The sequence below is a fragment of the Salminus brasiliensis genome, chromosome 12 (assembly GCF_030463535.1).
Source record: "Salminus brasiliensis chromosome 12, fSalBra1.hap2, whole genome shotgun sequence".
In the NCBI taxonomy this organism is placed as follows: domain Eukaryota; kingdom Metazoa; phylum Chordata; class Actinopteri; order Characiformes; family Bryconidae; genus Salminus; species Salminus brasiliensis.
The window spans coordinates 35,674,427-35,697,566 of NC_132889.1; the positions used below are offsets into that span (position 1 = coordinate 35,674,427).

At 43.4% G+C, this 23,140-nt stretch overlaps 3 protein-coding genes across 5 annotated transcripts in view; 2 read left to right on the plus strand and 1 right to left on the minus strand.

Moving 5' to 3' along the window:
- Nucleotides 1-4,974: 4,974 nt before the first annotated feature.
- LOC140573601 (GTPase IMAP family member 4-like) lies at nt 4,975-7,265 on the plus strand. The gene is made up of 2 exons (XM_072693038.1): nt 4,975-4,996; nt 6,091-7,265. Exons 1-2 carry the CDS (start codon nt 4,975-4,977, stop codon nt 7,263-7,265), a joined length of 1,197 nt encoding a protein of 398 aa, XP_072549139.1.
- A 2,344-nt stretch (nt 7,266-9,609) lies between these two features.
- Nucleotides 9,610-15,433, minus strand: prmt1 (protein arginine methyltransferase 1). The gene is made up of 10 exons (XM_072693254.1): nt 15,381-15,433; nt 14,259-14,354; nt 14,004-14,159; nt 13,307-13,370; nt 12,636-12,778; nt 12,433-12,520; nt 12,216-12,331; nt 11,949-12,099; nt 11,155-11,276; nt 9,610-11,064 (listed from the first exon to the last, which is right to left on the minus strand). The coding sequence occupies exons 1-10, from the start codon at nt 15,405-15,407 to the stop codon at nt 10,981-10,983; spliced, it is 1,047 nt and encodes a 348-aa protein (XP_072549355.1). The 5' UTR covers nt 15,408-15,433; the 3' UTR covers nt 9,610-10,980.
- A 4,134-nt stretch (nt 15,434-19,567) lies between these two features.
- Nucleotides 19,568-23,140, plus strand: part of ap2a1 (adaptor related protein complex 2 subunit alpha 1) — a 36,897-nt gene continuing 33,324 nt past the window's right edge. For all 3 annotated transcript variants that reach the window (XM_072693395.1, XM_072693396.1, XM_072693397.1), the window contains exon 1: nt 19,568-20,418. In XM_072693395.1, coding sequence (XP_072549496.1) covers nt 20,352-20,418 — 67 coding nt within the window. In that variant the 5' untranslated portion in view covers nt 19,568-20,351. The remainder of the gene's footprint in view (nt 20,419-23,140) is intronic.

Here is a 23,140-nt window from a genome sequence, read left to right on the forward strand (position 1 = left end):
AAGTGGACTTGAAAGAGAAATACGGCAGCTGGGAACGAAGCTAGGAGAAAAGAAAACCGAGCTCGGAAAGGTGAAGCGAGAACTGCAGCAGCAGCAGGTCAGAGCAGATGCCTTCGAGAAACTGAGGCAAGAAGGTCAACGGCAAAGGGAGGAGATGGAGAGACTGAGGCGGGAAAATGATGACAGCAGGGAGACAATGAAGCAGAGAAGCACTGCACTCCAGAGGCACTGCGAGGAGTTGGGGAGAATGATTGTTATGAACAGAGAGACAGACTCAGAAACTCTTCAGAAGTTTTTGGCCCAATTAAGGCAAACCCTGTTTTCATCTAAAAATGAACCCCAGAGACCGCAATTCAAAGCCTGAGCATACGAACGGAAATGGGCCTGGAGAGCGTGAACATTAATATCCGACGAAAAAACATGCTTTGCAGTAGAGTTAGCTAAAAAAGCAGTCTCTGTGCAGGACAAAAGTGGACAAAAGTATTGGGACACTTGCTCATTTATTGTTTCTTCGGAAATCAATGTTATAAAAAAGAGCCTATCCTGCTTTTGTTGGAGTAACTGTTTCTACTGTCCAGAGACGAAGACTTTCTACTTGATTTTGGAGGAGCATTGCTGTGATTGATGATTTGATTGCATTCAGCAAGAAGAGTGTTAGTAGGGTCAAGATGTTGGATGATGATCACCACCCCACCTAATCCCAAAAATACTGGATGGAGCACCAACTATTATTCCATAGAATACAATTCAACTGCTCCAGAGCTCAATGCTGGGGGGCTTTATACCCCTCTAGCCCAAACCCTGGCATTGTCTGCTCTGGAGGGTCCTATTCTATTGGCAATTATTCTGTACAGGGAATAGACAAGCTGTGTGTGTGTGTGTGTGTGTGTGTGCAAAAGTGTGTCAGTGTGTAAGTTAAAGTAGCTGAATGCATTTATTATAAGGTGTCCATAAATATTTGGACATGTATACAATGCAATATTACAGAGAACCACAATTTCACAGTATATGAGCCACTCACAATTTAAAGTACCTGAATGCATTCATTAGTATAACCATAGGCAGAGGAGATCAACACAGATACACATGAATGGTCAAAACCAGAAAACCTCCATTCCATTCTCTACAAAAGCACTGTTTTTCGTTTTCATTTCAGACCATCCAATCACAGGCTAAAAACTGGTTTTGTGAAGGTACCATCAAGACATGCTGGAACACGGTTATGAGATTACAGGCCACAGGTCATTATTTCCTTATTGTTGATTGCCACATTCCTTCTTCTGTTAATGATATACAACCAAATCATGAAACTCCAAACAAATCAACTCTTAAAGACTTACTTTAAAGCCGCTGAAATACTTGAAAACTGTATAAAACCTTGATATAATTAAATAATGAGAGTTCAGTACACAGAAATGCACAAACTGACAATCCAGCAGAACCTGAACAGAGCTGTAAAACAGGCCAATTCCAAAACCCCAAAACTGTTACATCACAGTCTTGACTTGTTATATTTACCCCCCAAAAGAAGTCCATACACCCAGCCCACTAGTAAAATCCTTACAGGGCTAAAAAGAAACGGATACTTCAGGAGAATATGGAAGCAAGGCTAAAAAGGCTAATAGCTAAGAAACGCTAGGGCAAGGGCCCACCATAAGAAGCTTCACTGTGGGTGTAACGGGTGTCTTGGTCTTGCCCGTGTGTTTTCCCATCCTGGTCTGAGCCTTTGTTTTGCCTTGCCAAGTTCACATCAGCATATCGCTCTGTTTATGTTTGTTCCTGGTCTACGCCCTTAGCCCCGCTTTGATATTAGTGTTTCCATCTGTGCCTTCTTTGTAGCCCCACCCTCTTGTTAGTCTCAGGTGTTTCTCGTTGGTCTGTGTATAAGTAGTCCCTTTATTTCAGTGTTCCTTGTCTGACAGTTAATGGTTGTTAGCTTGGTTTACGTTCTCCTGTCTGTTTTGCATGTTAGCTTAGCATAGCTTCTTTGGTTCCTGTTTCGCTATGTTTGGTTTTGTGTTTAATAAAGTGCCTGCATTTACATCCGCCTCCGCCTCCAAGCTCCAACCATATTCATCATTAGTGTTAGACATCGGACACCAGTAAAACACACACAGTGACTATGAGCGGTGTGGTGGGCAGCCATTGCTGCGGTATTAGGGGGCAGAGAGGCTGGCAGGCTTTTGCTTAAATGCCCAACAGTTGCAACTTGCCGAGCCCGGGTATCAAACCCACAGCCCTGTCCTCAATAGCCCAGAGCTCTAACCGCTGAGCCACCACTGCACAAAGTGTATGGGTGCTAGGCTAAAAGCTAACCTAGTCGACTCAACTACACTGAGACTCTGAAATAGGCCTAGAATGTGGCTTGTGTTGGTCATTGCGGAGACATGAAGCAGTGGTTCAGTGTGCTTCATTCTGAGGCTAAATAACAGGGTGGTAAATAGGTTTGTAAAGCATTTGAGCATTTTTCACCCCAACCAAAGTCTCACATTTGCTATTTATGCATAAAACAAGTATCTAATTTAGTTAGTAAATGTATTTTTTGGCACCTTTGACATAAATATCTCCTAAAAATTAGATCGGCGTGATCACAACCTTGTAGCGAAACACTTGTGAAACTCCCCGGACCAGTTTCCCAGACCCTGATTAGTATGAACTAAAAAATAAAGACCTGTTGTTGGCCACAAGAAGATATTAATTTTTATATATAAGTTCACATTATTAGCTTAATTCTTCTGAATTTTGGGAGGAGTATATATGCCTGAATATGCCTGAAGCCACTCCTCCCAAAATTCAGAAGAATTATTTCAGAACTCCACCGTAAATGATCACATTGCTATAAACCTTGCACATCTTTAACGTAGGGATGCATCAATCTCAATCTGGTATACCTGAGCTAATAATGTGAACTTATATATAAAAATTAATATCTTCTTGTGGCCAACAACAGGTCTTTATTTATTTAATCTAACGTCCAATAAATTCCACCTCTACCTTGTCCACGTGTCTATGACAAGTCTTCACAACCTTCCACCACCCCGTCACCTCCCCTTTAACCCTGTCCTCTATCATACCTGGCTCCACATATCACATATATAGGACTTGGCTTCCTGTTCCAAAAAGCAGAAGCCCAAAATATCTCCCCTCTCATTTAGAATTCTCCTGAACACCATAAGCTGAAGGCATGGTCCAATCTAGCAAACTGGGAAGGATTGGGAGGAAAGGGTGTTCTTAGCAAATAACTGACCTCATATAAGACCAGTTTCCAATGGATTAAACCTAGTCTTGCAGCACCAGTGTTGCTTGGTATCAAAGGAGCAACTTAGAGAACCCTAAAGAACTTATCCTTGATGAAGAAGTTCTACATAGCACCATAAAGGGTTCCACAAAAGGAAGCATTTTGGCTCAGTGTAGCAAAACACTGTGATTAAGGCTCCCTCTACTGACAAACCTAGCAAACTACTCCTGATCTAGTTTTCTACTGCAGCGCTTCTCTGCATGGCCAATTCTGAACATTTGGGGGCCCTCAGCGACATCCTAAATTAGGGTCCCCAAACTCATTTCAACTCCACCCAGTCAAATGATTTTTCCTGCTTCATTCATTTCCTGATCTGAAGTGCTGACACCAACACAGCCCAACAAAAATAACAGTACAGGACGGTAAATCTGGTGGTGATCATCCAACATCCAACATACTCCTTTAATACAATATTAGGTCCCCTGTCAGTCACAGGCCCTTAGAATCGTCCTAACTTAACACCCCCCCACCCAAACCCAGCCCTCCCCAATACAGCACCCCTGACCGTTTGCACGTCCCTGGTAGCAGAAGAGATAGCAGAAATCAAACTCATGCACGACCAGGTCATCTGGAGAGAAGCAGACAAGCTGGACTTTAGCCTAGTCTAATCATCTCCAGTCCAAAGGAGCTGGAGTAGCCTATCAAACTCAGGATAACTGGCTTTTACTGGTTTATGGTCCGGAATAAAAAGGTCATTTAACCCCTTTTTGCTCCGACATGTCGAACCACAGTGGACAGAGGTGGTGGGCTGAAGATGCCGGCTGTGTTTAGACACAGTAAACCATCAGACCAGCTTCCACAGGTTAGAAAGCTGCTGTTCAAGGTTCAAATGATTTCAGCAGGGAAGATCTATCCAGAGTTCCGGCCGCTAGTGTAGCGTAGCGCCGTATTTCTCAACCCTGGCCTCTTTAGTGCATTTCCTGCTCCCAGCACTCCTGATCCAACTAATCAGCTGATTAACAGCCCATTATTGAGTTAAAGTAGCAGGTGTGTTAAAGCAGGGCAGGGCCGGGCAGTGGGCCGAGAAACACTGGCATAGTGGGTAGCAACACCTCCCTCCTTGTGGCAGACTGCCACCAATGAAATTTCTTGGGCAAGACCCCTAACTCCATGTTCTCCTACCTGAGTAGCTTCACTTAAATGTCTCTCTGGAGAAGAGTATCAGACAATTGCCATAAGTGTAAGTCTAGACATTAAAAGAGGCTCTGAATAAATGGGCGGGGCTAACTGCTGAGAATTACGTGTTTTAATGCTGGTTTCATTCAAATTGTGAAAAATATTTTTTTTTCTATTTACTACTAAACCGATGCTGTTCTATCTGTAAACAGCAGAATTAGCCCAATTAGACTCTAATCTGCTGCATTGTGCCGTGTTGTGGCTGTAAACTCACACCTATTGGAGAAAGAGGCGTCTACAGTCACCATAACTACACTGTACCCAGACTTTAGATGACCTTTCCATGTAAACCTCCCACTGTTAATGATTCTATGGCCATTCCATTGAATCACCTTAAAGAGATTCCTCTGTATACCAAACTCTGTACAGCTGTGTGGGTCTCAGTCCCGCCTATTCAGCTGAACCATGGACCCGTCACAGGGGGGAACACAAGAAGGTCCCTCTGACGCTTTTCCACTTCTCTCGTCTTGAGCTCATGCTGACACCACACTGCAGCTGAAATGGATAAGGATATGACAGCAGGTATGTAAAATGTAGCCATTTCCTTTTCCTAATAATATATATAAATACTGTATACTGCTGCTGTAACAGAAAATCCTCTTATCTCCAAAAAAAGCAACTTTACAGGAGAAGAAAAAAACTTTGACTTTTAATGGAAGTCAATGTACTAATATTTAGGTCATGTTGTCATTTTGGAGCATTTCTATTGGTCCATTCATTATGGATACAATGTAAAGATCAACTGTCAGATTCACATTATGTCAAAAAGTGAAAAACAGCAAAAATTGAGATACAAGGTTTTTGCGTTTTTGCCTTTTTTTCAGTAAGTAACTAGAACCTTGTCATTATATGAAGTTTAAAGGTTCCTCAAACTCGCACACCTCATTTTCCCAAAGGTCTTGTAGATATTTTAAAAGGTATGGTTCTCCAATAGCAATGTGCGGCACAGCAGTCTTAGCACTGGCCTTATTATTGTCAGTTCCCCAGTTAACATGTCCATGTGCGGCCTATATGGGTGGCCCAACAAGGAACCAGAAAATCTTGCCCTCAGGATCCATGTTGGCCGCACATATGGATGCCAACCAGGGTCCTACCAGGGTTAGTTATGGGACCAGTAAGGGGTTACATGGGTCCCACCCGGTGACCCGGTACACTGCATATGGGACCTAGATAGGATCCCTGTAAGATTAAGGTGGATAATAACGATGAGTTTTATCCTGTGTCACTCTACCTGGAGCCCACCTAGCCCACATTCCACCCATGAGAGCCCTAATGAGCCCCAGCATGTTGACTGGGCCAATCTCCAGTGATGCCACAGCCATCCATGGCTGGGAGTGCCGGAGAGTTCGCCTCGCACTCTCTCTTCCCCACTATTTAGCACAATGCTAGCCAGTGCGAGCTACTGTTAGCTGATGTAACAGCCAAACACATTTAGCTGCCCAGTGATGAGGCATTAAGACACGTGGGAAAGATATGGGGGCTTTCATTACTAAAATTGGGGTGAAAATTGTGTCACAAAACTTATTCCACCTGGTGATGAACAGAGGTTGCTCTGGTCAATCCAGCTATCCATTTCATGTTCAACTGACTCTCCTCTCCTTTTCAATTACCAACAGGAGGACAGCAACCACATTTGCGAATAGTCCTTGTTGGAAAAACTGGGGTTGGAAAAAGTGCAACAGGAAACAGCATCCTTGACAAGGAGGTGTTCCACAAAGAGGCCAGTTCTACCTCGGTCACAAAAGTCTGCAAGATGGACACCAACACGTTTAACGGCTACAACCTCGTGGTGGTGGACACTCCCGGATGGTGTGACACCGACCTATCCGAGGCTGAAATCGTCCAGGAAACGATCCAGTGCATCGACATGTCCTACCCTGGTCCCCACGTGTTCCTCCTGGTCATGCCGATTGGCCGGTTCACTGAGGAAGAGGTCAAAACTGTCCAAATGATACAGGAGGTCTTTGGAGTAGGAGCAACCAAGTACATGATGATTCTGTTCACAAGAGGAGATGACCTCGAGGAAAGAGACATTGACGACTATCTAGCCAATGCCAAGAGCGAGCTCAAGGGCCTGGTGGACAAGTGCGGAAGACGATACCATGTGTTCAACAACAAGGAGCAGAGCAGCCGCCGTCAAGTGCACTCGCTGCTGCTGAAGATTCGAGAGATGGTGCGCAACAACGGTGGCGGCTGCTACACCAACCTGACGTACCAGCTGTTGGACAACTACAAGAAAAAGGAAGGAGAGATCCGAAAGAAAATGAGGAGCATGGAGAGGGAGATGCAAAGGAAAGAGGCCGAGTTCCAGTGGAAGGTGGCCGTCATGGAACGAGAGCAGCAGAGGCAGAGGGTAAAAGAGGCCGAACTGAGGGGGCAGCTTCTGGAGAGTGAAATCAAGAGAGCCCGTGAGGAAGCCATGCTGGTCGCAGCTCTAGAGGAAGTGAGAGTTGAGCTGGTCCAGGAAGAACAGAGGAGGAAAGCTGCAGAACAGGAACAGCAGATGTTTGCAAGTGCCCAGGCCCAGAAGTTAGCAGATCAGGAGAGTCGTGAAGTGGTGCACCACAGGAAGATGCAGGAAGAGAAGCAAAATGAGGATTGTGAGAAGAAGGAGGAGCAGAAGAAGATGGAGGAAGAGAGGCTGAGGATTGAAAAGGAGAGGCTTGAAATGCTACAGGAGTACAAAGAAAAGATGATTGAGCTAGAACATCAGGAGACGCAGATAAAGGCAGAGAAGGAAGACTGCCTGAGGAGGAACATCCGGAAATATGTGTGCTGTAGTATTGTGTAGCATCACAATCTGTCCTAAAAACGACGGTGGTGCAGAATGTGGACGTTATTTTAGCCAATTAACGTGGGCTAGGTGGGCTCCGAGCGGGCTTGTACATGTATTACCACTGCGACCCAGTTGGGCTTCCCAAATTAAGCCTAACTTAATCTCACACGGATCCCTTCTAGGCCCCAAATGCAGTGTACAACCCAGCAGGTGCCCATGTTCAACCCCTCCTGGTCCCACCACTGACCCTGATGGGCATCCATATGTGGGGCCGACATGGAACCCGAGGACAAACCTTCCTAGTTCTCAGTTGGGCTACCCTTAGAGGCCCCACATGGACTTTTTTGTGGTCTAAACACCTTCCAAAGTACTGATCTGACTGCAGTCCGAATTGAGCTGATGAGGTTACTATGGGAATAGGACCACATGACTAGAAGCACTGGTTTCCCTGCAACAGATTGAGCCCTGCATTGAGCCCTACACATATTTCACAAGAACTTGCTGACAACTAATCGCTAAGTTCTAGGCTCCGAGTGGCTCAGCAGACTAAGATGCTGACGCTATAGCCAGAGGACTGCCAGTTTGAACCCTGGGTCAGCTAGGCCAGTATTTTGTAAGGTTTTTGTACCATAAAAGAAATCTTCCCAGCTAGCATGTCCAGGTAGGGCCTCTATGGGTTGCCCTCTGCCCCACGTATGGATGCCCACCTGGGTCAATGATTAGACCAAGATGGGTTGAACATGGGTCGTCTACTGCATTTGGGGCCTAGAATGACCCATGTGAGATTAAGGTGGGTTGTAACGATTAGGCCTATTTTGGAAGCCTAACTGGGTCCCAGTAACAACACATGTACAAACACACTCAGAGCCCATGACCACCTGGAACCCTCCTAGCCCATGTTCAGGTTGTACTTTGGTTGTCATTGTTTGAGCACATGTGGTAGGTACTGACTACTGCATGGGGTTTTGGAGATGTTCTGACATTGCTGTTCACTTGCTGCCTAATATGTAAATCCCACCCCTTTGTCAGAGGTTTTAATGTTATGGCTGGTCTGTGTATACTGTCACTGTTGAAACCCTTGTGTCTCCAAAAATATACGGAAGAAGAAATGTTAGCTGTTAATGCAAGTGTCTAGAAAACAAGCCAACCTACTTTATGTAGTAAATAGGTGTTTATTCATCATGTTATTATAATTCAATGTAATAATTATAATTATAATTATTTACCATATCTGTAGGATGGCACTTGGATTCAAATCCTTTGAACTTTTTTCAGGTTGCGTTTAGGTGACGGGTGTCTTTTATGAATACTCCATTTCTCCCCCTCATGGGAACTCTCGGGTTGCTTTCGTGGCATTTCACGTCATAATCCAACTGAACAGTGAAGTGCCATCCTATCAGTTTAGCAGTATTTGCCTAAATCTAGATTGGTGGTTGGTGTGTCACTATGCTGTGTTACACCAATAAGCGTCCTTGGGCAAGACCTCTAATACTACATTGGTCCACCTCTGTAATACAAGTTACCTTGTAAGTCACTCTGGATAAGAGCATCAGCTAAATGCCATAAATGTAAGTCTGAGGAGAACATGTAACTTTACACACTTCTAAATTCATCCTGCTACTTCTATCAGCGGTCACCTAGTTCCATTGGCGGGCATGTATGCCCTGGCCATTACAGTGCCTACACCATGTTTAACAGATGTGGTATGGTTGGGATCATGATTCCCTACTGTCTTCTCAATGTTTGGGGACAAGTTGGTTTTCGAACAAAGCATGGCTTGCTTTGATGTAATTAAGATGTAGACAACATAACAACCTAGAGCTGGGCAATATGACTATTGTATTGTGATAAAAATGACTACTCAGTATAGAAGAGTAGGTAAATAGTAGTTTATAAGGATCCAACACTGTACTGATGTTTTTAGTCTCTGATTAAATATTGTATATTATAGTACTCCCACCCATTTTTTTGCCTTCACATGTGGCCATGAAAACACTTGGTAGTCAACTGTCCATTTACTTTGGAGTCTAATAATGGGTGTAAAAAAATAAATAATGTCTACACATATTTGTTGCTTCATGTCAAAGCCACTATAACTGGCCATATACTGGGAGCCATCTGATAAACCTCATACATTACTGAAGCAATAAGAAAATTAAACCCAAAAGGAACCAGGAACTTAAATTATTAAAAAAATTATAATAAAAAAAAAAAAAAAAATCCTATCCATATACCCCATGATAAAGTACTCAAGTGTAGGCTACATAGTATTTTCACTTACTTTAAAGATTAACATTTAACAATGATTATACAGCAAAGCTCCAGTCCATACTGGAACATTAAATAATGAGACCAGCACTTTTCCTCCACAAACTTTATTTTATTAAAAAAAAGAAAAGAAAAGAAAAAAATGAATACCGTTCTATTAGACATAGCCAGCTGTACCCCAGACCAGTGACAGACTCCTCAGGCTGAATTGCACCTCCAGACAAGAACTCAATGGCCACAATTACACTAAGGAGAGCGGCAGCCACAGTTTAAGCCCAATCTTGGACCAACAGCCACAGCTGAATAAGTTCTGTCTTCCAGCTTTCGGGGGAATTAAGCATCGCTTTCTCAAACATGCATGAAGCCTAGGCAGTAACTGGAGCAACCTTATGAAGTCCAAGACTAGGCTTAAACAGTATGGAAACACCGCTTTTAACAGGTCTAGACAATGCATAACCTGCATCAAAACAATCTAGACCCCACTTGTTTAAGTGCTTACAGCACAAATGGTGGGAACAAGATGAGCTTTAACCAGATCAGCCACTTTTTAGGGGGTGGAAATTCAATCTGCAAGAAGGAAAGGTCAACAGATCCATTACTCTGCAGACCGCACCCATGACTACAATAAAGCATAAGGCTAAATTCTGCATCTTTCACCCAGCCACTGTGATTTTGCCCCCTCTCTTAACTCTAGTAGTAAGAGCAGAGAAATTGGATTAAACTTCAAATGTGGGGTCCTAAGCATTATGGGGGGAAAAAACTAGAATCACCCTTCAAGGGTCCCAATTATGGCACCCTCTACTGTACACTGAACAGGCAGAATCGGATGAAACTAGGGCAGAGGGCAGGGCTTGGAACTACAACCTGAATTCATTAGACAGGATATACTTTACACTGAAAACTGTGGACTGATCGAATGGAATTCCAAAGATACACCAATGACTGACCTACAAATGCTCCCCACCTCCCCCATGACTAACACAGATATGCTGACTGATGGAGGGGCAGAGACAGTCACAGGAGGCTCTTCTTAGAAACAAACTAAACAGTAATACAAAAAAAATTTGACCTGGGACATGGATGCGTTGCCGTAACAGGGTTCATGACTGCACAACTGGTCAAAGTGACTGAACATGAACGCTATATACAGGCAAGAGGGAGGCAGTGCATGTTTGTGTGTGTACATCTTCATAGAGGTGAGGTATCGCAGATGTGAGGAAAGGTAAAACTAAAACGCTCAGAGAGTACTGCACACTTTAAAAGGGTCAAGCCTCCTCCGGTGCAGTCATTCGTATATAAACTCAGTGTCCATATAAAAGCTGAAAACTCTCCAACTCCATCTGTGATATTCTGCAAGCATAAGACCAGATCTCTAAAAAGAATGAGCTTACACACACTAAACATGCAATGGCCTCCCTCAAGAGTTGCCCCAGACAAACACAGACTAATACTAGTGGGAGATCTAGCGCATCCTGTACTCCGATGTCTTGGACATCTCACAGAGCTGACCCTTGAAGTCAATATCTACAGTGAAGTCCAGGTCTCTCTGCAAAGAAAAAGAAAGGGGGCTTGTTTATTTGGGTGGTCAAGAATGAATCAATTTATGGTTACAAGGTTTTTGTAGTGATTAACTTACGTTATTCTTAACGTTGGGTTTCATGCTGATGGTGCCAAAGATCTCCTCTCCTGTCTTCACAGTCAGGTAGTCATCAAGATAAAACACTGTCTGCTTCCAGTGGGTGTATGGAGACTCTGGACCTGATTGAGATTAAACCACAATTAAACATTACGTAATTTCTCATCCCAAGAGCAATCAAAGAAACATACAACAGTGCTTTTACCACCTTAAAGAAAATCATTCCCAAAAGGCACATGCCCTCAAAGACCATGAGGCTGTAGGGTGTCATGCTGCCAATCTAAAGGGTGTTCATGTGCACTCTATATAGGACCCCTATGAAGTGGATTTAGCAGTTTTCCATTACACTATAACAGCTGTGACCAATCTGAGTACATGGGTTCTTTAAGTTGTGAACATCAGGACAGGAGGAAGTGGGGTGGGGGATTCCTGAGGGAAGCTGACATTTCTATACAGAAGGTTGGATCAATTTAGCAGCCCCACATTACTAAAGTGTACACTGGGATAAACCACAGGAGTATGCAAGGAGTATACACTGAGCTCAACTGCTTCTGCAAGCACCCCAGGACACATTCGAAGCATTTTCCTGTTCCAACAAAACACCACTTCTGAACTAATAACAGGCTGCTTAATTCGCAGTCAACAGGTCATGTGTGGTGATTAGGGTGAACACTTAAGGTGTGCAGAGCCATCAGAAGACCTAGTCAAGAGAAAGACCACAGCAGTGTGGACAATCCACCACACTGTGTGATAGCAAGCCCACACCACAATACAAGCACTGCACAGTCACTCACTGGTGGAGAAGCCAGTCCTTTTGTGGCAGCGTGTGAACTCAATGTTGAAGTAGGTGACCAGAGCATGGATGTAGTCGTTTCTCTTCACTTGCAGGCAGAAGGGTGAGGTGAAGGACAGGTCCTCAATCTTCACTGTGTAGATATCCACTTCCTGACAGACATATTATGATAAACATGTTGATTATAAGGAAACCAAGTTTGGCACACCGACATACTCCTTCATATATAGCTGGGATCATAACCAAATACATTCGGCAGATAGATTACCTTAATGAGACAAGCACTGCTGACCAGCTGTTTGGGGTCAACTACATCCACCAGTGGCTCCTTAATGGCCACCTCCTTGATGCAGGACATATCAAACCCATAGACATTCTCCCACCCTAGAAAATGAAGAAATTGCACTTAGTTGCCATACTTAAACAAAACTGTAAGAAAAGGCATCATTGGCCAGTGAAAGCAGACAGACCAGCAGAAAACTTACAGTGGATTTTGTAATCCTTGTACTGCCTATCCTCAATAGCCGTGACGTAAAGAGTGGCTCGGTCAGGGAAGATGAGCCCATCGGGTTTCTGCAAAGTGCAAAATTAAGGCACTTAATTCAGCTTCTTGAACAGATCAATTAATTAGTAAGACCTAATAAATCCACCTAGAGGCAGAGCAGGAAATGAAACAGAGCATCCTTACCAGCCATTTGTCCCTGGCATAGATCACTGTGTTGAGCATGGACTCGTAGAAGAGACAGTAGCCCATCCACTCAGAGATGATTATGTCTACATGCTCCACTGGAAGCTCCACCTCCTCCACCTTGCCCTTGATGATGGTCACAACTGAAGAGAGCACAAGGCACATTAACACAGCTACAGAAGCAGTGTATAACTCAAAGCTATGATAGTCTGTGTTTAAAAAAAAAAGTAGACACTGCAGGAGTTTCAGAATTAATCAGCTGTGATTTAAATGAAGCAATTAACTTAACCAACACCAACTCTGGGATCTTTTCGGTTAACATGGGGTTTTAAGCTGGGTCAGTGCTGCTGCTGGTGTGGGTGGGGCTTTTCTACAGTCAATGCAAAGAGGCACTTTAACCTTCAACCACCTTCAAATGTGGTTGGAGTGATCAAATTACACCAAGTCCTTAATATGCACTGTGTAATATGCACCTGCGCTAGCCACTGATGACTGGATAACCCAGGCCATGCCTGAGAGTGCTTTTGATTGCATAGCAGGTGAGCTGTTCTATTCCTATTATTGCACAATTTTGATCTCGAGTAATTTACATAAATCATAATTTCCCCCTAAAAGTATTACCCCCGGTAACAGCAGATGTGCCCAGGCCATTAAAACTGAAAATCACTTACTGTGATCAAGCTTGTTGGCCTTGACAATCTTCACAGCATAGTCCGATATGCTGCTGCACTCAATCTGGGGAAGAGCAGAAGAAAAAAAAAGGTCAGAAACCCCAACTTGCTTCCAACTCCTTAAACAAAACTAGACATTAGTAAGAGATGTGGCCTGCAAGCAATTACAGGCTCATAACTGGCCCAGGAGAGCATCAAGCCCATTATCCTGTTAGAATAGAAAATATATACACCAATACATTTCAGTATGGGCAGCTTTAAGTGTTGACCACCTCATGTGATACAGATTATAACATGAAGTGGTCCAATATATTTCCTATATGGTTGTTACCAGGCCTCACTAGTGCCATATAGTTGTGCTGGGCTCATTCCTACAGTCAGTGAAGTGCTGTCCTCGGACAAGGCTATGCTCTACTTAAACTGGGAAGGATAAAAAACTTCAGTACTCAGTTCGTAGCTTGATGTTCCTCAAATAGCAAGCGAGCAAGTATTGGATGTTGTAACTTACTGGTAGATGAACTTTGTGCCTCATTAAAACCAAAAATGAATTAATTCATAGACTATATAGGTGGCTTGCATGACTGGCCACAGTTTAGTGATCAAGAACTTGTTTATAAACATAACTATCCACAAGTTTGCTCATTTGGAGAGACCACTGGTTACAAACCACACTGATACAGCTATGACTTCTACTCACTCCGATAACTTTCTTGGCACCGGCCTTGGCTGCAAACATGCACAGGATGCCTGTTCCACTGCCCACATCCAAAACCACCTTATCCTTGAACAGATGCTTGTTGTGGAACATGGAGTTTCTGTACGTGAGCGTGCGCACCTCATCCTTAAGCATCTCCTGTAGACCAGACAAACAGAGGGATGGCAGGACAGTGAGTTACAGAGCTGATCCGGGAACAGAACCATTAAGTATGCATTGAAAATGAATATTACCAACCTCATGGATGCCGAAGTGAGCATAGGAGTCAAAGTAGTAGTCCTTGGACGTCATGTCCTCTGCAGCAGGCTTCTCTGAGCTTTCACCCTGGGAGACCTGTTTAAAGCCAAGGGCAATACAAGTTTGTTAGGTAGTACTTCTGCTTTGCATGTAATTACATGAGTACTGACATTTATACTGAAATGGAAATTACTCATCTAAAGCTAGTCACCAATTCCTCTACACTTCAGATCTGCCCACTCATGAAACCCACCATTGAGGGGGTGGAGAGGTGTAAGAAAAAGGGCAGACAAAGGCTTCCACCAACTACAGCACACGTGGTGTGTAAAATAAATGAGGCCTGGGATAACACCCACCATCACACTCAACCCCCATGTAGCCTGACTACCCCAAAAAACTTCAGAAACCCCACTTTCTACAAGCAGCTACACTATTACAATGAAACTTGGCCTCTTTTCGGAATTCATCCGGTCCACCTTAAAAAGTACAGCAGCCGCATCCTGGCGGCCACACGCTCCACAGCGCAGCGCTGCGCCGTTTAAGGTGGAACGGCGAATTCGCTCAAGAGGCCACTTCACCTTCTCCAAATACAGGTCCTAGCATATCTAGATTAACGTGGCTCATTAAAACTAGTAAATTATAATATTTGCGACTTCGACAGGCTGATTAACGACATCCTCTACTCATAAAAAGAAGCTAGCTAGCGAGCTAACGCGCTACCTAGCCAGTCCCATGCGGTCTCTATTATCCCTATTAGCAAGTGAGCTAACAGGCTAGTGATTCAGCAAGAAATCACAACACCGGCTTTTAAAACAACACTGAAGGTTTACCAGCACAGCACAAGCCAACCCCGCAGAGCGAACGGGTGTGTTAACTAGCAGGGCAGCAACCACGTGTCGGCGAAATGAATGGGCAGCGCTGGGCTGCTAAAATGGATGCTCCTACACCAGCACTGACGAGCAGCCAGGTCACTACGCAACGAGCTAATTAGCGAAATACGCGACTCAACGACCCCGCCGTGCAGCCCCCAGCGACAGAACACGACTCTTAAGCGCGCCGGGAGTTATTCAACATCTGCGCCAGTCTCCCCAAGCCCGTCTTTGTTAGGTAGCTTCAGCTCACCTCCATCCTGTCCGTCGTCTCCGCCATTTCACCGACAAGTTTTTGAGTCGGCAGCTGCAGCGCGGAACGTTAAACGCTCCCCTTTAGACTCCCGCCCACAGCGACCGGCTCTCTGATTGGTTCGCTGTGGCGTGGCACCGCCCCAAAACAACGCCCTTTCCGCCCAGTCTAGTCACTATTGGCTATAAATGCAGTCGTCAGATCGATGATTGGTCCGCTGTTACAAAACCCCGCCCCTCGCACCGCCTTTTCTGATAGATCTTTTCTGATTGGCTCGATTTTCAGCCAATTGTGTCGGATTCCAGCCTCAGTTCCTGCAGCGTTTTTTCGCATTTGCATGTAAACCGAGTCACTATTGGTTACAAACCCAGCTATAGCGGTTGTGATTGGCTCGATTTCACGTGGTCCCGCCCCTTGAGACATTATTCTTGTTTGGCATTGGTTGAAAATAACCTTATCATTTTGTATTCGAAGCAGATTTAAGATGTTTAAGATAATTCATTGATAATTCAGTCTTTAATTAATTAATATTTATTAATATTTAATTCAATTAATATTTTTAGAATCCGATTTAAGCCACATTTGTGCTTGTATCGACCATTAGGTCTCTGTATCTACTCAGTTTGGCCAGTCAAGCCAGTTTGTAGTGAGGAGATGGTTTGTTGATGGTTTCTTAGGTGTTGGTCAGACACTAGAGGGCGCCCCCGAGTGAATGGGTTCCTATGGAGCTTTTGAACTTGCACTGTATGTCCAAATGTTTGTGGACACCCCTTTTCATTAATGCATTTAGCTACTTTAAGTCCAAATGTTCACACACACACAGCTTGTCTAATCCCTGTAAAGAAGTACTGCCAAAAGAATAGGACCATCTGGAGCAGATAAACATAAACCTATTGGCACCATGCTGCCTAATACCAGGGTTAGGCACGCGCACACACACACACACACACCTCTTCCAGCATTGTGCTGTGCAGCAGTGGAAGAACTGTGTTCTCTGGAATGATTGGTTGGTGCTCCATCCAATACTTTTGGGATTGTAGAGCTGGAGAGTTGGGGATGAGGTGAGGTGGTCCAATCACCAGCATCCTGACCTCACTACATGCTTTTGTCATTGAATGCAATCAATCAAATCCTCACAGTGATGCTCCCCCAAAATCTAGTAGGAAACATTTCATCCCTGGACAGTAGAGACAGCTCCTCCAACTCCAAACTTTCTTTTTAATGCCCTTGATTTCAGAAGAAACAATGAATGAGCAGGCGTCCAAATACTTTTGTCCATATGGTGTATGTCTTACTACTATAGCACTGCATTTTCCATCACAGGTTTAATGTAGATTTTGTTGCAAATCGACTGCATTGTGGCGAGGTTACCGTGACAGGACCTGAAACAAGCAGCAAACTCCCTCTATGAAAGCGTGAAAGGCTGATCAATGATAGTGTCAGATACTGTGAGGCTGCAGTGACTGGTGTTTAGGACGGTGTAAACTATACAGCAGTGGGAGCAATTGACTTTCCACACAGGGCACTGGGTGTTGCGTAATAACACATTTATGATACTTCATGACAAGCTGCATTATTCTTCCATAATAAAGTCCATGGTGCTGTGGCCTGGTGCGTCAGGATGGTTTATGGCAGTATGGTTTGCAGTACCCTGAGGTTAATGTTCCCTTATCCCTTAGTGAGTTGGAGGAAAACACTTCAGTGAGAGTATTATCTATTTATGTACAGAAATAGTGCATAAATAGATCATACATGCATGTAGTCATGCATATTTTGCATGACTACAACTCAAATACTTTTATTTATTTTTGTTTACCATCCAAACCCACCACGTCTTCAGTTGTATTATATATTATATATGACAGTTTTATGTTGTTTAAGCCAAAATCAAATCTCAAAACTATGGTAAAGCAGTGAATCAGGCCTCAGGCAACATGCTGATACCCTCTAGCCTTCTGTAGGAGAGCCTTCAGAGGCCTTAGCCTCCATTCACCACCACAGTGAACAGTTCAGGCTCGAGAGCGTTTCATAACAAACAAATTTGAATCATTTTATTTACAGATAAACATTTTAGTAATATCTTATATGTGTTTAAAATACAAATAATGGACGTTTAATTGATTTACAAATGAACTAATCGTGTTTTCCATAACGGGATTATAAACCAATAACAGCCAATCGACGTGTGCGGTGTTCGCAGGGGGCGGGGCTTCTCCGGAGGAAACGCTAGCTAGTGTCCTTACTACAGAGCGTAGAGGAAGTTTGATTCACTTTGCCGAACCGATTCGTTCAGAGTATCCGAGTCAATTATTCATTCTCGTTTTTTAGGGTGGAGGGGTCCCGCAATGATTAGCTAGCACCAGCCTTTTCTCCTCCTGACCAAACACACCGGTTCAGTTCAGTGAGTGAGGCCATAGGGAAGTGGAGTGGAATTACAACCGTGCCAAAAATCAAAGTACAGCAGCATCGATACAGCAAAAGTGAACCTAATTCAAACAGTAATGACACAGGAGCAGAACAAATAAAAACAACAAAAGATAACAAATAATATTATTAATAAGGTATAATAAAAATATATAATATATAAGTAAAATATATAATAAATAAACAATATATAAATAATAAATAATAATAAAATACATCTAAAATGTACATCGTACATAGTTATAAGGACGAATAATAATAAAATAATAACATTAATAAATGTAATATTATACTAATACATTTAACATTTAAAAAGTATAAAGTAAAGGTAAAAAGGTGCACGTATTTGTCACACTGTACAGCAAAATGTGTCCTCTGCATTTAACCCATTGCATTGAACACACTCACTCACATGTGTTAGGGGCAGTGAGTACACACTCACACACACTCACACACACTCACACACACTCACACACACTCACACACACACACACCCCCAGAGCGGTGGGCAGCCAACTCCAGCACCCGGGGAGCAGAGAGGGTAAAGGGCCTTGCTTAAGGGCCCAACAGTGGCAGCTTGCCAAGCCTGGGTATCGAACCCACAACCCTGTTATTGATATCCCGGTGCTCTAACCGCTGAGCCACCACTGCCCCAAAGTGGCAATGCAATGTACAATCAAACAAGTGCAAAGAGCATTTTTAAAAAGCACAATATTATAACTGTAGACATCCAAAATAACCATTCATTTAGATAAACTGTGAAAGATTATTATTATCTCTAAAGCCTGAATTATCAAAGAATTAAAATAAACTATTTTCTGGAGTGTTTATTTGTCTTTCTGGCAAATTAGTTTTAAAAATGTAATTAAATAACACATTGCATATATAGCTTTTTATACAATATTTAACATTTATAGATGAATAAAGATTTTTCTAAACAAAGTTAAATATATAAACCCCAAAATTACTTCATTTAGTCATTTAAAACGTTATGAATCTGAATGTATTTTTCTGGTGCATGCAATGCAGAAAACATTTTATTTTTCATGTATTTAATTAATGATCATTTGATTTATTATATATTTTTGCCATTATTCATATCCATCCATCTTCTCGTCCACTTCTTCCTGGTCAGGGCCGTAGTGGGTCCGGAGCCTACCCAGCATCACTGGGCACAAGGCAGGAACAACCCCTGGAAAGGGTGCCAGAATTTTTATTTATATAATATTAAATATTTACTTAAGAGAGTTAATAATTTAATTATCACATCTAAAATCTCAGACAACACTACATGGACATATATGGATATATGAACACCTGCTCTTTCATTGTTTCCTCTAAAATCAAGGCTATTAAAAGAGTTGTATCCTGGTCAACCTACTGTCGAAACAAGAAGGTTTTCTACTAGATTTTGGAGGATTTCACTGCCAAAGGATGTTGAATGACCACCACCCATCAGTCCAGAGAATACAGTAGTTCCACTGCTCCACAGCTCCATGCATGAGGCCGATGGGTGCCAATAGGTTCATGTTAAACCGCTCTATGTGTGCATTTGCACATCGGTGTCAGCAATGAGTGCAGCTTAAAGCAGCTAGCTAGATGAAATGAAATCATAGCACTTAGAAGTTAGAAGAAGGTGGACATAGGCAGGTAAACACACACAAGGCACAGACTGGCTACTACAGTACAAGTCGATTCACTCATGATTCGATTCGAGCGATTTATTATCAAAAGAACCGATTCCTTCACGAGTCGGACATCGCTATTCGTTCGTTCTGTCACGAGCCTCGTCCGTGAACACCGACCTGGCGCGGCAGGCACGAAACCGACGACCTCGAGCCGAATTCTTGATTCTGTATTTTTATTTCGCCACCAAAATATAAGAGGGTTCTCCGAATAAAACGTTAGATTTGACCGCCTCCGGCCGCTCTGGTCATTCCGGGTGATGTATTCTAACGTTTGACTGCGCTAGCCAGCCAGCTAGCTGCTCCGCTAGCTCGCCGTGCCGTGACTCACAGTGAGCCGAACGGAGATCCACTTTTTATTTTTTAATTCCTTTAATTCCTCTCTCTACGGGTTGTAGCTTTATGTTTTCTAGGGCATCCACTCGTCAGCGGCAGTTTATTACAAAGCAGATGCGATACAGATGACTCCCGTCGTCGGTTGGGCCAAAATTGTGACTGTTTGGGTTTGAATGAATTTAAACGGCGGCGGTTGGAGCGCGGATAGCTCGGCTAGCTAAACAAACACCCACATTAACACCCCAACTAACAGAGACTTGGACTTTAGTCGAGTTAGTCCAGGTGTAAGCCACTGTATTCGGGTGGCTAGCTACCTCGCTAGCCCGTTAAACATCCATAAAAGCGCCGGAGTCCGGGTTGGTGAACGCTAGTTAGCTAGTTAGCTAGCTAGCTTAGCTTTTCGGCTAGCTCCGTGTTTGCTGGGCTGAGGAACGAGCGTATTTCGTGGAGCTACACCATCACAGGTCGATTAAAAGTCGTTTATTTTGTCGTGTGAGGTAAAGAGCAACGACAGAAACCTGCAAAGATGCCGGCAGTGTCGAAAGGAGACGGAATGCGAGGATTAGCGGTGTTCATATCGGACATAAGAAACTGTAAGTGCCCTTAATGTTATTGAGAGACTGATTCTAGTTAGCTAGCATGATCTGCAGCTAGCTAGCTATCTATCTAGTCATCCATGCAAAAGACCAAGTATATGGATCATTACGGCAGCTAATGTTGTAGCTGACTGGTTTTGGTCCGACCCAGGTCTCTCTTGTGGGATGGGGAGGTGAGGAGAGGTCGTTGGCTTCATGTATGTATGTATATGTATGTGTGTGTGTGTGTGTGTGTGTGTGTTTTCCATTTACGTTGCTTTGGATGTTCATGATATGGTATCTGATATGATATGAAGGCCCTGCTCGGTGTGGAGAACATCCTGGAACTGATCTTCCACTGACTAGGCCTCTACGACCTAACCAGGTTTCTGCTGTAGACCTAGCTATAGGGAGTTCACAAGCTGTTCATAAGCTCTTTGCCTAAAGAAGCCATGCATTTCCATGCAGCCGATGTTCTGGTGGACTAGTTGTGGTCCATCCCAGGTCCTTCTCGAGGTCGTTTCTCGAGGCAATGCAATCCCACTTGGGTTGCATTGGATGTTCATGATATGGTATCTGATATGATATGAAGGCCCTGCTCGGTGTGGAGAACATCCTGGAACTGATCTTCCACTGACTAGGCCTCTACGACCTAACCAGGTTTCTGCTGTAGACCTAGCTATAGGGAGTTCACAAGCTGTTCATAAGCTCTTTGCCTAAAGAAGCCATGCATTTCCATGCAGCCGATGTTCTGGTGGACTAGTTGGGGTCCATCCCAGGTCCTTCTCGAGGTCGTTTCTTGATTGATTGATTCTTGGTTCATGATATGGTATCTGATATGATATGAAGGCCCTGCTCGGTGTGGAGAACAGCCTGGAACTGATCTTCCACTGTTTGCAGAGGTGTGTAGGCCTCTATGTATGTCAAACCCTAGAGGAGCCGGTGGGTCAAATGGTCGTCCACAACATCCCACAACTGGTCTGGAGATCTGGCTTTGCCCAAATGCCCAAGGGACGTGATTAGACCTGATCCAGGTCTAATCACTTCCCTTGGGCATTTGGGCAAAGCCAGATCTCCAGACCAGTTGTGGGATGGGAGGTGAAGAGAGGCTATTGACGGACGTTGTTTTGATATAGTAAAGGTCAGACTTGGTGTGAAGTACACCCTGGAAGTGATCTTCCAGCATTGGCATGTAGGCGTGTAGGCCTTTTATGACAAACCCAGGTTTCTGCTTCAGACACAGCAGATAAACGCAGCGAGTTCACTAGTGTTCATAATCTGTCTTCGCCAAAAGGAGCCAGCTCAACTGTTGGTGTGATAAAACCTTTATCAGGCACTTCCCATGGGCTTGAGTGTTCAAGAATGAAGTGGGGACCTGCATTTTTAGTGGTGTAAGGGATTTCATGGCCTGTTATCACAGCTAATGTGATATATTGGTGCTTGGCTGGTTAATGTATAGATAGGTAAGGTAGAACAAAAGTGAAATGATGTACATTTGGACTATATTAAATACATCTAATATTACTTATAGTGAGATTGCTGTATGAATATTAGAAGAATATTTAAAACTTTGTCCTTAACCTGGTTAAAACAGATAGATAGAGTGGTTCATCTCCTCTTCTTTCAGGCTGTATGTAGTCAAATATAATAAACTAGCTCTGGAAAGCTACTAGATTCAGTAGTCAGGTTTAGATTGATAGGCTGTATATGGATCAGCATTTACACTTATGGGATTTAGCTGACAGTCTTATCTAGTGTAACTTCCATTTGTAGCATAGTGGGCTTGCCTAGTTTTTCATGGGGAAAGAGGCGGTGTTGTCCACTACGCAACACCATCTGTGTAGGAATATTATTTTAAATCTACTTGGTACTTGGTATCAGTGTTGGGGGGAAAAAACAGCTTTAGGTCATATTTAGGTACAAGATATTTTTATAATATCTGCAAGGGTTACATATCTGATTAGCAAATTATTGTTTAAGAATTGATCAGTGTTCTTTACTAAGATTTGACTGATTTGTATCTGAGAAGAGAAGAACAGTTAGGTGCCACTTGCCTACTGAATTAAAACCATTTCTTTTTATCTATCAACCTCTCTATTTATAACATGTGAAGCATGTTATCATTCTCCATAATACTAATCTGGATAGATGTAGTTCTGATTTCTGCATTTTAATACTATTTGTGTCAACAGATAATGGAAATAGAGGGGGTGGGAAAATCAATATTGACATTGATGCATTTCCACACAAGTTCATTTTTGCTATGTTCTTTATTTACTGCCATGTCCTGTCCTCACAGTCATACCGGCCCAAGTGTCCTCCAAATGCACTCGTGCACCGGCGAGATTTGTGGTGTCACAGCACAGAGCGGACAGGGCAGGATGTGGCTGTTTGTATTCATGTGGCTTTGAGCAGTCCGCAGCAGTAGCACAACCACAGGGCAGAGCAGGGAGCACACACTGATCATTTCTCAGTGCTGTCCATTGTTTTTGCACAAGCTGTCTGTCTGTCTGTGTGTGTGTGTGTGTGTGTGTGGAGTGGAGAAGTAAGACATAGGTGGTGTCAGAATTGGTCTATATCGGGGGGGGGAAAGTGCAGTGAGCTAGAATTCGGGGTGCAATGGTTGGGGAATTGTGGGCTGGTGCTGGTATTGAATATTTTATTTGTATGTATCTGCTGATCTTGATGCATACATTTTTATTAAATGGGACTAAACCCACCTTGATCAGCATTACAGAGA

Coding starts and splice junctions, on each gene's coding strand:
- LOC140573601 (XM_072693038.1), top strand. CDS start 4,975: ATGGATAAGGATATGACAGCAG. Junction 4,997..6,090: donor GGATAAGGATATGACAGCAG/GTATGTAAAATG, acceptor AATTACCAACAG/GAGGACAGCAACCACATTTG.
- prmt1 (XM_072693254.1), bottom strand. CDS start 15,407: ATGGCGGAGACGACGGACAGGATGGAG. Junction 11,277..11,948: donor AAGGACTGGCTTCTCCACCA/GTGAGTGACTGT, acceptor AATCTCAATCAG/GTCCAGAGTCTCCATACACC. Junction 11,065..11,154: donor AACCCAACGTTAAGAATAAC/GTAAGTTAATCA, acceptor TTTTCTTTGCAG/AGAGACCTGGACTTCACTGT.